The sequence below is a fragment of the Ranitomeya imitator genome, chromosome 9 (genome assembly GCF_032444005.1).
Source record: "Ranitomeya imitator isolate aRanImi1 chromosome 9, aRanImi1.pri, whole genome shotgun sequence".
NCBI lineage: Eukaryota > Metazoa > Chordata > Amphibia > Anura > Dendrobatidae > Ranitomeya > Ranitomeya imitator.
Genome location: NC_091290.1, coordinates 41,279,856 through 41,295,707, shown reverse-complemented (window position 1 = coordinate 41,295,707; position 15,852 = coordinate 41,279,856). Strand labels below are relative to the sequence as shown.

Genomic DNA, 15,852 nt, shown 5'->3' with positions numbered 1-15,852 from the left:
CGTGCTATGTGAGCACTTCAACAGATCCAATGGCGAGTGAAGAGAGAGAGGGCGTTATAACTAAGTAGTCTTCCGGTCCCTCCCATTATTCACTTCGTCATAATGAACTTATTAGTCACTATTCGGAGGAAAAAAAAAAGGGGGGGAAAAGTGAAACAGTGAAAAGTTAAAATACAATAAAAACATTAACGGGTAACGAAGAATGTCATTTAGGAAGAAATATACCATAATATGATAACCAATACACAGGAATTTTTTACAAAAAAAGGAATTTTTTACAAAAAAAATTATTGGCCCAATAATGCATACAGTACGTGATTTCATCTCTTGTAGGACAACTCATGTGGTTTATATCTTATATTGCCCTTGTAGTTTTTTCTATATCGGGAAAACAATTCGCCCAATGTTTGTTCGATTCAGGGAACATCTCAATTCATTGCGCACAGGTAAGGGGGTCCCCCGCTTGATAAAACATATGAACGAACAACATGGAGGGGATGCAAAATTGCTTCGATTCGCGGGGATAGAGAAAACTGCCCTACCGCAGGACGGCGGTAATTTAGATCGTATGCTTCTGCGTAATGAAGCAAAGTGGATATTAAGAGCTAATGCTTCTGGACCAATAGGGTTCAATGATAAAGTTGACATGTCTGTTTTTTTTGTAAAAAATTCATGTTTTTTTGTAAAAAATTCCTGTTTTTTTTTTTTTTTTGTAAAAAATTCCTTTTTTTTGTAAAAAAATTCCTGTGTATTGGTTATCATATTATGGTATATTTCTTCCTAAATGACATTCTTCGTTACCCGTTAATGTTTTTATTGTATTTTAACTTTTCACTGTTTCACTCCCCCCCCCCCCCTTTTTTTTCCTCCGAATAGTGACTAATAAGTTCATTATGACGAAGTGAATAATGGGAGGGACCGGAAGACTACTTAGTTATAAGGCCCTCTCTCTTCACTCGCCATTGGATCTGTTGAAGTGCTCACCTAGCACGAAACAGCTGTCATCCTTTTTTGTATTCACATACCCTCCTTGCACCGCATGATCTCATGTGAATAAACCGCTTTGATTGTTCATATACCGGTGAGTGCGCTTTCAGTCTCTTCTTATGTATCATGTTGGATCTGTTTTTCTTAAGCAGCACCAAGGTATAATCTTTTTAGCGGTTTTTTTGTTTAGTTTGTTTTCTGACAAAAGGCTTTAATAGTGCATTTTTCTGCCCCTGGAGCAGTAAGGGTCTAGCGTATAGCGGCTGTGCGATTGCATTTTTTTTCTCTTTATTCTATCTTGGTTTCATCTGTCCACAAGACACTTTCCCAGAATGATTTTGGCTTACTCACATACATTTTGGCAAACCACATTCTAGCTTTTTGTCCCTGTGTCAGCAGTGGGGTCTTCCAGAGTATTCTGCCATTGCATTTCATTTCATTCCAATATCGATGCATAGTTTGCTCTGACAGTGATGCACCCTGAGCCTGCAGGACAGCTTAAATTTCTTTGGAACTTGATTGGGGCTGCTTATCCTCCATCCAGACTATCTTGCTTTGCAACATTCCATGAGTTTTTCTCCGCCATCATTGTCCAGGGAGAGTAGCTACAGTGGCATGGGTTGTAAACTTCTTGATTATGTTGCACACCGTGGACAAAAGAACATCAAGATCTCTGGAGATGACTGGTAACCTTCAGAACCAAAAATTTTGAAAATATCAACAATCTGGAGTCCTCAAACAGTTCTCGTCTCCTTTCTGTTCTGCACGCTTAGTGTGGCACACTCACACAATGCAAAGATTGGGTTATTTTCTCCCCATTTTATCTGTTTTCAGGTGTTATTTTCAAATTGCCCACACCAGTTGCTTGCCACAGGTGACTTTGAACAAGCATCACATGCTTGAAACAATTTTGGAAAGTTGTCAACAATTTTGTCCAGCCCATTTTTGAAGTTTTTGTATGAAATTTTGTTCAATTTGCCTACTTTTTGTGTTCCAATATATACGAAGGAGCTAAACATGTGTATAACAAAACAGGTGTAATTGCAATAATTTTCTGGGAGAATTACTACATTTCCTGGAACAATTTTATATACAGCTCTTGCAAAAATAAACAGACCACCACATCCAAACCCTGTCATGGGCAGCCCAATCTCCAGACCTGAACCTCATTGAAAACCTCTGGAATGTAATCAAGAGGATGATGGATAGTCACAAGCCATCAAACAAAGAAGAGCTGCTTACATTTTTGCACCAGAAGCAGTGGGAAAGACTGGTGGAAAGCATGCCAAGACGCATGAAAGCTGTGATTAACAATCATGGTTATTCCACAAAATATTGATTTCTGAACTCTGAATAAGTTAAAACATTAGTATTGTTGTTTCTAAATGATTGTGAACTTGTTTTCTTTGCATTATTTAAGGTCTGAAAGCACTGGGGGGAGGGGTTATTTTGACTATTTTTCTTTGTCAGAAAAAAAAATACAAAATTTATTGCCTGGAAATTCGGAGACATGATGTCAGAAGTTTATAGAGTAAAAGAACAATTTACATTTTACTAAAAAATGTACTTCTAAAGAGAAAAAGCAGACATCGCTATATACAGTATATATATATGTATGTGAAATATATATATATATATATATATATATATTAATATTCACATTCTAAAATACAATAAAAAATGTTATTCTCCTACACTGCAGGTTTGGACGTCGGACGGTGGTCCTGTGTTGTCTTTTGAAGATAGCATCTATGGGAACAGCTGCTGCGTTTTCACCTAATTTCGCTGCCTTTTGTGTCTTTCGCTTCATGACTGGCATGGGGATTTGTGGCCTCGTCATTAATGACCTCTGTCTAAGTGAGTTGCTATTCATTTGTGTTGTGCAATTTCTCAAAATCTGATAAATTTAAAACTTAGATGGGCTTAAAACTGTATTCCAAGGATCAATTATTCCTTTTTCATTTTTCTTCACATTTCACGATCTTAAAATCTTTCTGATTTGTTTTTTTGTTTTTTTAAGGAGAGCTGCATATATTAACAATTAGGGTATATGAATGCCATAGAAGGTGCTGTATGGGTCTATTTGCAGCATATTAATTTCTATGTTAAAAATACTCTTGCACAGGGCTGCACTTTGGAATATGCAGATACCATACATACCAATGGTCATGGCTAGGGTTGAGCGACTTTTACTTTTTACTTTCTTACTCTCTCTCTCTCTCTCTCTCTCATATTATAGTGGTTTGTTCTAAGATGAGTAAATCCTACTGTAATCTTCCTTATTGTCCCAGGAGACCGAGCAGCAATCAGTTGGCAGTGGGTGCAATATCGGAGTGCGGGGTCCCTTTCTGAACCTATAGTGCCCTGAAAAAGAGTCAAGTTGTAAAAAGTCAATTGTTTTAAATTCTATGTCATATAATGATAGATAAATGGAAATCTGCTCCTAGCCACATAATTAAGGCTTATATTTCAGATATTATATCACTCCATAAGAGGGAGTATTTCCAAACAAGTTCTATGAAAATCACTTTAGTTTTCTTGATACTTGTGATTGTCTCTGAGCTAGTGAGTGGAAACTTGCTAGTATGATGTCCTTCATACACAGACGTGAAGGATTCCTGCTCGCCTTTCTGTGTGTAGCACTTGTTCCAAAGAAAATTGCCTGTATACCCTACAGAAAATGTACAACACTTATTGAAAGGGAACTATAGAAATATACATAATATACATTTTATTAGATTACTTGTATGACATTGATTAAAAAGAAAAAAAATAATACAAAATTGATATAAGGACATCAATACAGAGGTATAAATGCATGAAGCATGTACAATAGTTTCTGGCCTGCTTATAATACAATATATGCTGAAAATGCTCAAATGTGATATTCCAGCTCAAACAGTTAGAGAATACTAATATAGTGAGTAATAACAGCACTATAATACCAATATAATATCCAAATACCTTTGTAAGTAACAATCGCGTATGTACAATAATAACCCATGCTTTAGGCCGGCCTCACACTCAGCGTATAAAAATACAGTCCGTAATTTACGGCCTTAATACGCTGAAAAGTCCCCAAAATAGTGGTCCGTATCTCCTCCGTAGGCAGGGTGTGTCAGCGTATGTAATCCGTATGGCATCCGTACTGCGAGTACTGTAAAACCCCAGCGAATGAATGGAAACTAGGTCAATGACCTGTAGTTACCTTCATTCGTGGTGATGTGCCCTCTGCTGGATGTCCTTCCAGCGTGGGAAAATATCAGAAAAGTTCCCAGGCTCGAGTTCATATGAGGACAAGCAGCAGAGGGCGCCTCACCACGAATGAAGGTAACTACAGGTCATTGACCTAGTTTCCATTCATTCGCTGGGGTTTTACAGCCAGGAGCACAGCTGCATTATAGCAGAGCTCCTGGCTGTAATAAAAATTAACCCCTTCAGATGGATTTACAACGTGGGACATTACAGATCCTCGGAAGGTATGTATATTGTTGGTTTATTATTTTTTCTTTGTCACAGAGCGAGGGTCTTCAGCCAGTGGATTGAGCGTACAATAAAATATTACAACAAACGGTGTGTTTATTTCATTAAAATACTTTTTAATAATGTGTGTGTTTTTTTAACTCTTTCATACAATTGGATTAGTAATGGATAGGTGTCATAATTGACGCCTCTCCATTATTAATTTGGCTTAATGTCACCTTACAATAGCATGGTGACATTAACCCTTCATTACCCCATATCCCACCGCTACACGGGAGTGGGAAGAGAGTGGCCAAGTGTCAGAATAGGCGCATCTTCCAGATGTGCCTTTTCTGGGGTGGCTGGGGGCAGGTGTTTTTAGCCAGGGGGGGGGGTCAATAACCGTGGACCCTCTCCAGGCTATTAATATCTGCCCTCAGTCACTGGCTTTACTACTCTGGAGGAGAAAATTGTGCGGGAGCCCACGCCAATTTTTTCCGCCATTTAACCCTTTAATTTAATAGCTAGAACGGCCAAATTTTGCATATACACACTACTACCATTAGTAGTGTGGAATATGCAAAAAAAAGGGATATGACATGGTTTACTGTGTGTAAACCATCTCATATCATGTCGGATTTAGGAAGGAGATAGCAAAAGCCGGCAATTGAATTACCGGCTTTAAAGCTATCTAGCGCTGGATGAAATATTAATATATATACATATGTGTAGAGAATAATTGGGCCGTGTGTAATGCGTGTTTTACGGACGTATTTAATGCGCTCATACGTCCGTAAAACTCGCTAGTGTGAGGCCGGCCTTAGATTGATTACAGCACTTAGACACGTGTTTCGCCTCCTACTTTGTCAACAGGAACACATAACAATAGTTACCCACCCTCTAGATTGAGGGCCATGCACATTAACTCTCATTATTTCATCAAAGGGAATCTCTACATTGATGGCCTTTCCCCTTGGACATTTTGCCTTTTTAACAAAGTAGGACGCGAAACGCGTGTTGGGGTACAATCATCAATCTAGACGAGTGGGTAATTATTGTTCCTACGTGATTTTCACTTATCGATTTACATATTAGTATTATCACCACTCACTATACTAGTAACCTCTGTTTGAGCAGAGTTAAAACTTTTGAGCATTTTCAGCATACATGGTGCTAACAGTTCTGAAACTATATACCGTACGTCCTTTGATTACACCTTTACACTGATGTCCCTAAGTCACTGTTTTTATTTGGTCTTTCTTTTTAAATTGATTTTATGCATGACCTTTCCTATCAAATTTAGATTTTACTTTGAATAAGTTTTGCATATTTTCTGTAGGCAGTCACATCATAAATAATGTTATACAGCAGTACTGAGCAGTGTAGTGATGAATCCAGCTCTGGGGTGAAATAAGACACATTAAAATTCAGTAGCATGGTCTGTTTGTCTCCCTGCTTCTATCTTTCAGTCTGCTCCTCCTTCCTTTTTGCCTTACCAAGGTATTCAACAGGCAGCTGTAACTTAATCCCTCAGTGAGCTGGCAAATATCTTGATCAACATAAATTGTTGTGTTTTTTTTTTTTGTTTTTTTTTTTAGCACAAATGATCAGTTTAAGAGGCATGTGGAGGGGGGGGAGAAGTGGCTCAGAAGTGGAGTAAGAAATCACATTGGTAGAAATAGTTGAAGTAATATAGACATACAGTGGGCATGGAAAGTATTCAGATCCTTTTAAAATTTTCACTCTTTATTTCATTGCAGCCATTTGGTATATTAAAAAAAAGTTAATTTTAATGTACACTCTGCACCCCATCTTGACTGGAATCCCCCCCCCCAGAAATGTAGTAATTTTTGCAAATGTAATAAAGAATAACTGAAATATCACATGGTCATAAGTATTCAGACCCTTTGTTCAGACACTCCTATTTAACCCCTTTACCCCCAAGGGTGGTTTGCACGTTATGGACCGGGCCAATTTTTACAATTCTGACCACTGTCCCTTTATGAGGTTATGACTCTGGAACGCTTCAACAGATCCCAGTGATTCTGACATTGTTTTCTCGTTACATATTGTACTTCATGATAGTGGTAAAATTTCTTTGATATTACCTGCGTTTATTTGAGAGAAAAAAACACGGAAATTTGGCGAAAATTTTGACAATTTCGCAATTTTCCAACTTTTTTTTCGCAATTTTTATGCAATTAAATCACAGAGATATGTCACACAACATACTTAATAATTAACATTTCCCACATGTCTACTTTACATCAGCATAATTTTGGAACCAATTTTGTTTTTGTTAGGGAGTTATAAGGGTTAAAACTTGACCAGCAATTTCTCATTTTTACAACACCATTTTTTTTTCAGGGACCACATCTCATTTGAAGTCATTTTGAGGGGTCTATATGATAGAAAATAACCAAGTGTGACACCATTCTAAAAACTGCACCCCTCAAGGTGCTCAAAACCGCATTCAAGAAGTTTATTAACCCTTCATGTGTTTACCAGGAATTTTTGGAATGTTTAAATAAAAATGAACATTTAACTTTTTTTCACAAAAAATTTACTTCAGCTTCAATTTGTTTTATTTTACCAAGGGTAATAGGAGAAAATGGACCCCAAAAGTTGTTGTTCAATTTGTCCTGAGTAGGCTGATACCCCATATGTGGGGGTAAACCACTGTTTGGGCGCATGGCAGAGCTCGGAAGGGAAGGAGCGCCATTTGACTTTTCAATGCAAAATTGACTGGAATTGAGATGGGATGCCATGCGTTTAGAGAGCCACTGATGTGCCTAAACATTGAAACCCCCCTCAAGTGACACGATTTTGGAAAGTAGACCCCCTAAGGAACTCATCTAGATGTGTTGTGAGAGCTTTGAACCCCCAAATGTTTCACTACAGTTTATGATGCAGAACTGTGAAAATAAAAATTAATTTTTGTGGGGGAAAAAAGATAGTATGATAGTAAAGCGTTGTTTTTTTGCCGCATTTTTTATTTTTTACGGTGTTCACTAAAGGGGTTAACTATTAACTAGTGGGACAGTTTTATAGGAAAGGTCGCTACGGATGCGGCGCCGGGAAGCCACCTCCCTGCAGGACCCGGATGCAGCCCCGCGGCCATTTTGGATCCGGGCCTGCTGCAGGGAGGAGGTAAGAGACCCTCGCAGCAACACGATCACATCGCGTTGCTCTGGGGGTCTCAGGGAAGCACGCAGGGAGCCCCCTCCCTGCGCGATGCTTCCCTATACCGCCGGAACACTGCGATCATGTTTGATCGCAGTGTGCCGGGGATTAATGTGCCAGGGGCGGTCAGTGACCCCTCCTGGCACATAGTGCCGGATGTCAGCTGCAATAGTCAGCTGACACCCGGCCGCGCTCCCCCCGTGAGCGCGGCCGATTGCATATGACGTACTATCCCGTAGGTGGTCATACGGGCCCACCCCACCTCGACGGGATAGTACGTCTAATGTCAGAAAGGGGATAAGTCACATGCTATCCATTTCCTTGTGATCCTCCTTGCGATGGTTCTACTCCTTCATTGGAGTCCAGCTGTGTTTTAATTAAACTGATAGGACTTGATTTGGAAAGGCGCACACCTGTCTATATAAGACCTCACAGCTCACAGTGCATGTCAGACCAAATGGGAATCATGAGGTTAAAGGGACTGGCCAAGGAGCTCAGAGACAGAATTATGGCAAGGCACAGATCTGGCCAAGGTTAAAACAGAATTTCTGCAGTACTCAAGGTTCCTAAGAGCACGGTGGCCTGCATAATCCTTAAACGGAAGAAGTTTGGGACCACCAGAAGTCTTCCTAGACCTGGCTGTCCAGCCAAACTGAGCAGTCATGGGAGAAGAGCCTTAGTGAGAGAGGTAAAGAAGAACCCCAAGATCACTGTGGCTGAGCTCCAGAGATGCAGTAGGGAGATGGGAGAACGTTCCACAAAGTCAACTATCACTGCAGCCCTCCACCAGTCGGGCCTTTACGACAGAGTGGCCTGACGGAAGCCTCTTCTCAGTGCCAGACATATGAAAGCCTGCATAGTTTGCTAAAAAAACACATGAAGGACTCCCAGACTATGAGAAATAAGATTCTCTGGTCTGATGAGACGAAGATGGACCAATTTGGTGATAATTCTAAGCGGTACATGTGGATAAAACCAGGCACTGCTCATCACCTGCCCAATACAATCCCAACAGTGAAACATGGTGGTGGTGGCAGCATCATGCTATGGGGGTGTTTTTCAGCTGCAGGGTCAGGATGACTGGTTGTCATTGAAGGAAACATGAATGTGGCCAAGTACAGAGATATCCTGGATGAAAACCTCTTCCAGAGTGCTTTGGACCTCAGACTTGGCCGAAGGTTCATCTTCCAACAAGACAATGACCCTAAGCACACAGCTAAAATAACAAAGTAGGGGCTTCAGATCAACTCTGTGACCATTCTTGACTGGCCCAGCGAGAGCCCTGACCTAAACCCAATTGAGCATCTCTGGAGAGACCTGCAAAATGTCTGTTCACCATCCAAACTGACAGAAATGGAGAGGATCTGCAAGGAAGAATGGCAGAGGATCCCCAAATCCATGTGTGAAAAAACTTGTTGCATCATTCCCAAGAAGACTCATGGCTGTACCAGCTCAAAAGGTGCTTCTACTCAATACTGAGCAAAGGGTCTGAATACTTATGACCATGTGATATTTTAGTTTTTTCTTTTTTTTTTATACATTTTTACATTTCTATTTTTCTTTCAGTCAAGATGGGGTGCAGAGTGTACATTAATGAGAAAAAAAATGAACTTTTTTTGAATTTACCAAATGGCTGCAATGAAACAAAGAGTGAAAAATTAAAAGGAGTCTGAATATTTTCCATACCCACTGTAGGTCACAATCACTGATGCTCTCATTTCTTGCAGCTATGGAATGGATTCCAAAGAAATATCTTGTAATTGTGCCAGTTTTTCAAGGAACCTGTCTAACTTTAGGACAAATCATTCTGCCAGGAGTGGCTTATGTTATAACAGACTGGCGCTGGCTGCAGCTAGCACTCTCTTTACCCTACTTCATATTCTCGATTCTGGCATGGTAGGTAATGGTTTCATAGAATTATCTAGACAATAATATACAGTAGGTGAAGAAAAAATATATTTTAGAACAACAAAGTCATACAATAAAACAGAATCCATCCTTCTTTACATTATAGATCTGTCTATGTGTCAAATTTTATATTATAGCGAGGTATATACAGTACAGACCAAAAGTTTGGACACACCTTCTCATTTAAAGATTTTTCTGTATTTTCATGACTATGAAAATTGTACATTCACACTGAAGGCATCAAAACTATGAATTAACACATGTGGAATTATATTCTTAATAAAAGAATGTGAAACAACTGAAACGATGTCTTATATTCTAGGTTCTTCAAAGTAGCCACCTTTTGCTTTGATAACTGCTTTGCACACTCTTGGCATTCTCTTGATGAGCTTGAAGAGGTAGTCACCGGGAATGGGCTTCCAACAATCTTGAAGGAGTTCCCAGAGATGCTTAGCACTTGTTGGCCCTTTTGCCTTCACTCTGCGGTCCAGCTCACTCCAAACCATCTCTATTGGGTTCAGGTCTGGTGACTATGGAGGCCAGGTCATCTGGAGTAGCACCCCATCTCTCCTTCTTGGTCAAATAGCCCTTACACAGCCTGGAGGTGTGCTTGGGGTCATTGTTGTAACAACCCTGTCGGCATCACTGCATGGCCTTCCATTCCCCACCTGCCTGCTACATCTACTCACTCACCCAGTGCCATGCTGTGAGATCTGTCTGCTGCTGGTTCCATGCCATGTGCTTCATGGCGGCCTGCTCTGTGTACACTTCCTGGCCGTGTGCATAGGGGGGCGGCGCCAGCCACTCCGGATTCTTATTGAGACTGTGTGCACCTCCCTAAGGTGCTTCTGGCCAATTACCAAGAGGCCTCCTGTATATAGGGCAGCTCCACCCTGTGGTCTGGGCCTGTGCAATGTGTTTGCTCAGTTAGTGTTTTGCTTCTGAGTTTGCCAGGTCTAGCTCTGTGTTACTCCCTCTCTGGAGGCTTTTCTCTGTGCAATTGCCTTGATCTTTATCCGCCCTCCAGGAGGCAGAATATCCTGGTCCCTGTGTCTTTGTCCCTGTGTCTTGTTCCATTGCCTTGTCTGTACTTAGTCTTATCTCGGTCTCCTTGTCTGTGGCTTCCTTCCCTGCTGTGTCTTTCCTTGTGTTCTCAGTCTGCTTACACTCCGCACTCTTGCGGCTCTGCCTGCTCTGCATCTTGGTGGCTTTACCGCTGCTCCGCACTTCTGCGGTTCTGCTCCGTCTTACTCTGCTCCGCTCCCGTTGCTGCAGAAACCTCTTGCTGCAGTTCCTCTCTGCAATCCTTGCGGTTCCACTTTGCTTAGCTTCTGCAGTATCTCTTGCTGCAGCTTCTCTCCACATTCTTTGTGGCTCTGCTCAGCTTTTGTCGCTACGCTATCTCTTGCTGCTTTTTCATTCCTATCTGCAGTCTTTCACTCCTCTCCTGTGTGAACAGGTCCCTACCTGTTCCTCCAAACTATATATCCCTACCTGTTCCTTCATCTCACTGACAATTGGACTGCACTCGGGTGTCATCTGAGTGCAGCCTGATTCTAATATCTCATCAGCTAGTCCTGTGTCTCCTGCCGTCCTAGCCAGTCCTGTCTCCTGCCGTCCTAGCAAGCCCTGTGTTCTCTGCCGTGTCTCTGCCAGCCCTGTGTTCCAAACTACATATCTGTACCTGCACGTCCAGTGTGAACAGGCCCTTACCTGTTCCGTCATATACCACATCAACCAGTCCTGTGTTCTCTGCCGTGCCTCCCAATCCTGTGTTCCTGCCAGTCCTGCCGTTCCTGCCCTGCCTTCCAGTCCTGTGTTCCTGCTGTCCTAGCCAGTCCTGTTTCCTGCCGTGTCTCTGCCAGCCCTGTGTTCTCTGCCGTGTCTCTGCCAGCCCTGTCTCAGCCGTGCCAGCCTACTCGTCTGTGTTCCAGCCGTGCTCTTCTGCCAGTCCTGCCTAATGCCCGCACCAATCCTGGTGTTCCTGTCTCCCAAGTGGGATCAGCAGCCACAGCCAGACACCACCCTGGAGTAGCACCTGGCAGCTGCCTGCTGCACAAGCCTGTCCTCACCATCAGAGGCTCCAGTGAAAACCCAGTCAGCTGTTATAGTCACGCCCCTTCCAGGGTAGTCTGGTTTGTGGCACAGTGGGGCCACAAAACCCCCGAGCTCACGCCCACCAGTCAGGGCGTGAGCGTAACAATTGTCCTGTTGAAAAATAAATGATTGAGCAACTAAACGCAAACCGGATGGAATAGCATGCCGCTGCAAGATGCTGTGGTAGCCATGCTGGTTCAGTATGCCTTCAATTTTGAATAAATCCCCAACAGTGTCACCAGCAAAGCACCCCCACACCATCACACCTCCTCCTCCATGCTTCACGGTGGGAACCAGGCATGTAGAGTCCATCCGTTCACCTTTTCTGCGTCACACAAAGACACGGTGGTTGGAACCAAAGATCTCAAATTTGGACTCATCAGACCAAAGCACAGATTTCCACTGGTCTAATGTCCATTCCTTGTGTTCTTTAGCCCAAACAAGTCTCTTCTGCTTGTTGCCTGTCCTTAGCAGTGGTTTCCTAGAAGCTATTTTACCATGAAGGCCTGCTGCACAAAGTCTCCTCTTAACAGTTGTTGTAGAGATGTGTCTGCTGCTAGAACTCTGTGTGGCATTGACCTGGTCTCTAATCTGAGCTGCTGTTAACCTGCGATTTCTGAGGCTGGTGACTCGGATAAACTTATCCTCAGAAGCAGAGGTGACTCTTGGTCTTCCTTTCCTGGGGCGGTCCTCATGTGAGCCAGTTTCTTTGTAGCGCTTGATGGTTTTTGCCACTGCACTTGGGGACACTTTCAAAGTTTTCCCAATTTTTCTTGCCATAATACAAATTCTAACAATCTATTCAGTAGGACTATCAGCTGTGTATCCACCAGACTTCTGCACAACACAACTGATGGTTCCAACCCCATTTATAAGGCAAGAAATCTCACTTATTAAACCTGACAGGGCACACCTGTGAAGTGAAAACCATTCCCGGTGACAACCTCTTGAAGCTCATCAAGAGAATGCCAAGAGTGTGCAAAGCAGTCATCAAAGCAAAAGGTGGCTACTTTGAAGAACCTGGAATATAAGACAAAATTTCAGTTGTTTCACACTTTTTTGTTAAGTATATAATTCCACATGTGTTAATTCATAGTTTTGATGCCTTCAGTGTGAATGTACAATTTTCATAGTCATGAAAATACAGAAAAATCTTTAAATGAGAAGGTGTGTCCAAACTTTTGGTCTGTATTGTACATCATAAGTAATATGCAGTTAATTTGCATGCAGAATACAAATCACGATTGAACATTACTGTTTCAAAAAGAAATAATCTTACAGTTTTAAGATTTGATTGAGGATTGTCACTGATAAAACAAATGTTCAGTTAAAGAACAGGTCCCCGTCACATACTGTACTGTGCAAAAGTATGGAATGGTATGGAAAATGCTGCAAAGTAAAAATGCTTTTGAAGATAGAAGGGTTAGCAGTTAATTTTTGTCAATTAACAAAATGTAAAACAAATGAATGAATTAGAAACTTAAATATAATCAGTATTTGGTGTGATCGCCCTTTTGTCTTCGAAATGGCATCAAAGAATCAATTCTTCTAGGTACACTTGCGCAGAACTAGAGATTCAGTAGGATTACAGTCAGGTGAATGAGTAACCTATTATACCAAATAGGTGATGATGATCATCATTTTCACATGTAGGTCGAAAAAGTCATTAAAAGCAGCTACTGTTAGGGCATGTTAGGTTAGGCTATGAGTTGAACTAGATGGACTTAAAGTCTTCCTTCAACCTTAATAACTATGTTACCTATGTTACTGTCCAGGAAGCTTAAAAACTGGGTGAGAAATAGCCCACATCTGCTACAAAGGTGATGTTATGGAAGACCATATCATATCACAGATTTTACATATGGGCAAGACTGAGCATATCAATGAGACACAGGGTAGTTATACTGCATCAGCAAAAAAATTTATTTCAAAGCCGACTGAGGTGTCAAGATGTGCTATTTAAGCTCTTTTGTCGGAGATTGTAGACGCAGAGGTCGACCAAGAAAACGTATTGAAAAAGATTTAAAAAAAAACACATTATGCTTATTTCCATTCAATATCAGAAAATGTAAAGCAGTGCCATCAACTCACAACTGGAAGCAACCATTAGGACTCAGCTGCAACCATATACGTTTTGGAGAAGCCTGGCCAGAAGTGGTCTTCATTAAACAATTGAGGCCAAAAAACAAACCTTCCACAAGAAACTCAAATCTGCAGGAAAACAAAGGAACTGGGATACTTAACAAATGTCAACGAGTGCACTAGACTGATGAGTCAAAATGTGAATGGCACAATTAATGAATGTCTGCAAGGAAACAGTGAAGCATGGTGGAGGTTCCTTGCAGTTTGGAGCTGCATTTCAGCAAATTGAGATGGATAATTGGTCAGGATTAATTATGTCCTCAATGCTGAAAAATAAAGGCAGCTACTTATCCATCATGCAATACCATCAGTACCCCCATACAGATAATGTTGTTAATAAGTATCTTCAATATAGAGGAGAACAAGGAGTCTTGTAAGTATTGATATGGCCCCCACCGAGCACTTGTCTCAACATCATGGGATTTCAGGAAGAGCCAGCAGGATTTGAACAAGCTGATATCCACAGAAGATCAGTTCTCCATGATGTTAGGAACAACCTACCTGCTCAGTTCCTTCAAAAAGAATTGATGCTGTTTTAAAGGGAAATGGTGATCGCACCAAATATTAATGTGATTTAGATTTCTCTTTTCTTCACTTTGTCAGCTTAACAAGCAGTGTATACCTGCCATTTATTTTCCTCTGATCTTGATACCTGGCTGTTTTTACCTAGTTAAAGCCGAGGTGTGACTAGAGTTTAGCTGCAAAGTCTACAGGTCGTCTGACGTAATATAAGCAAAATACTGAACCGAAGCAATGCCTATACATCAACTAATTGTTCTATATCTATGTGAGCATTGTAAATAGTGACCATTCGGAATAGACCGTGAACCCAAAAGAGAAATTCCCGAATATAGGTCAAGGGGTGTATGCAAATAAAGGATGAGTGAAACAAGAAAATTGCATCAAAACACCTTTTATTAAAGAAACACGGTGAAGTGGTGCCACGACTAACAAGAGGTGCCTAGTATATACAAACAGCAAGAGTACATCATATGAGTCATACACTATAAATACATTATTAAAAAGCAGGTAGATAAATAGTAAAATAAAAAAGGCCAGGCACTAAGTATACAAAAAGGAGGGTGTAGTATGCAAATATCAGAATGGATGGATAGGGGGCAGTAAATAAAGTATCCAAGAATAGAGTGCTCAAGTGCTACAGTATAAATGAATTAATAATGGCACAGCAATGGAAACACAGGGGAGTCATGCTAGGAGAAATTCCATAAATTAAGGGGGTTTGATACATGAGTGTAGTGGCAGCATGGCACCCATGGCGTTAGCCCAAACTTGGAAAAAACACATAAGCCCAAAGCAAGGCGTGGGTATACAATATTACCTGGTTGGCTGTGTATGCGTGGCACGCACCCCGACGCACGTTTGGCACAATGTCCTTCATCAGGGACTGTCTGACATAGTCTGAGGCACTCCCCTGTCTCGTAATTGGTTCAGCTTGCTGATCTCTGCCTCCTCCTGCAGCTCCGCCTCTTCTGATTGGCTGCTGTATATTAACTCATCTGTCAGTCATTAGGAAGTCGGTGCATGGAGAGCTAATCTGTTACAGTAAGGATTGAATGATACGTACAAACTACTAAACCAACAGTGAGAAAAAATATTAGGCAAATACAAAACAAAGCACATGAGGCTGGAAAGTTGTTTTAGCCAGTATGTAACCATTTTTTTGTTTTTGCCAATGATGCTTATTTTCTTACTTATATCCCTTTCCCATTTTCACAAAAAAAACCAGGTGGGTCCCCGAATCGTATCGGTGGCTTGCACTTAAGAACCGTCCACAAGAAGCCCTTCAGAACCTGAATCGAGTTGCGAGGATCAATGGTAAAAAAGACGGAACTTTTGTAACTCTTGAGGTAAAGTCCATCACAGAAAATTCTTGTGTTCTGAAGACTGTGGGGTTCCCGCTCTCTGGTGGCCTCTTGGATACACAACATGCACAGGGTTTTTATATCAAAACAGTATAAGGTTTATCGTCCATCATAAACTTTACAGCTCCAAAATGAAAACAGTCCTTACTTCAGTACAAATGAATAACATATGAAAAGTAATTTCTTCAAG

General features: G+C 41.3%; 1 protein-coding gene across 1 annotated transcript in view; it reads left to right on the top strand.

Moving 5' to 3' along the window:
* LOC138648843 (solute carrier family 22 member 6-B-like) overlaps positions 1-15,852 on the top strand; it is a 69,224-nt gene that overhangs the window by 30,478 nt on the left and 22,894 nt on the right. Inside the window, exons 3-5 of the mRNA XM_069738794.1 lie at positions 2,690-2,844; positions 9,360-9,528; positions 15,527-15,647. Coding sequence (XP_069594895.1) covers positions 2,690-2,844; positions 9,360-9,528; positions 15,527-15,647 — 445 coding nt within the window. The remainder of the gene's footprint in view (positions 1-2,689; positions 2,845-9,359; positions 9,529-15,526; positions 15,648-15,852) is intronic.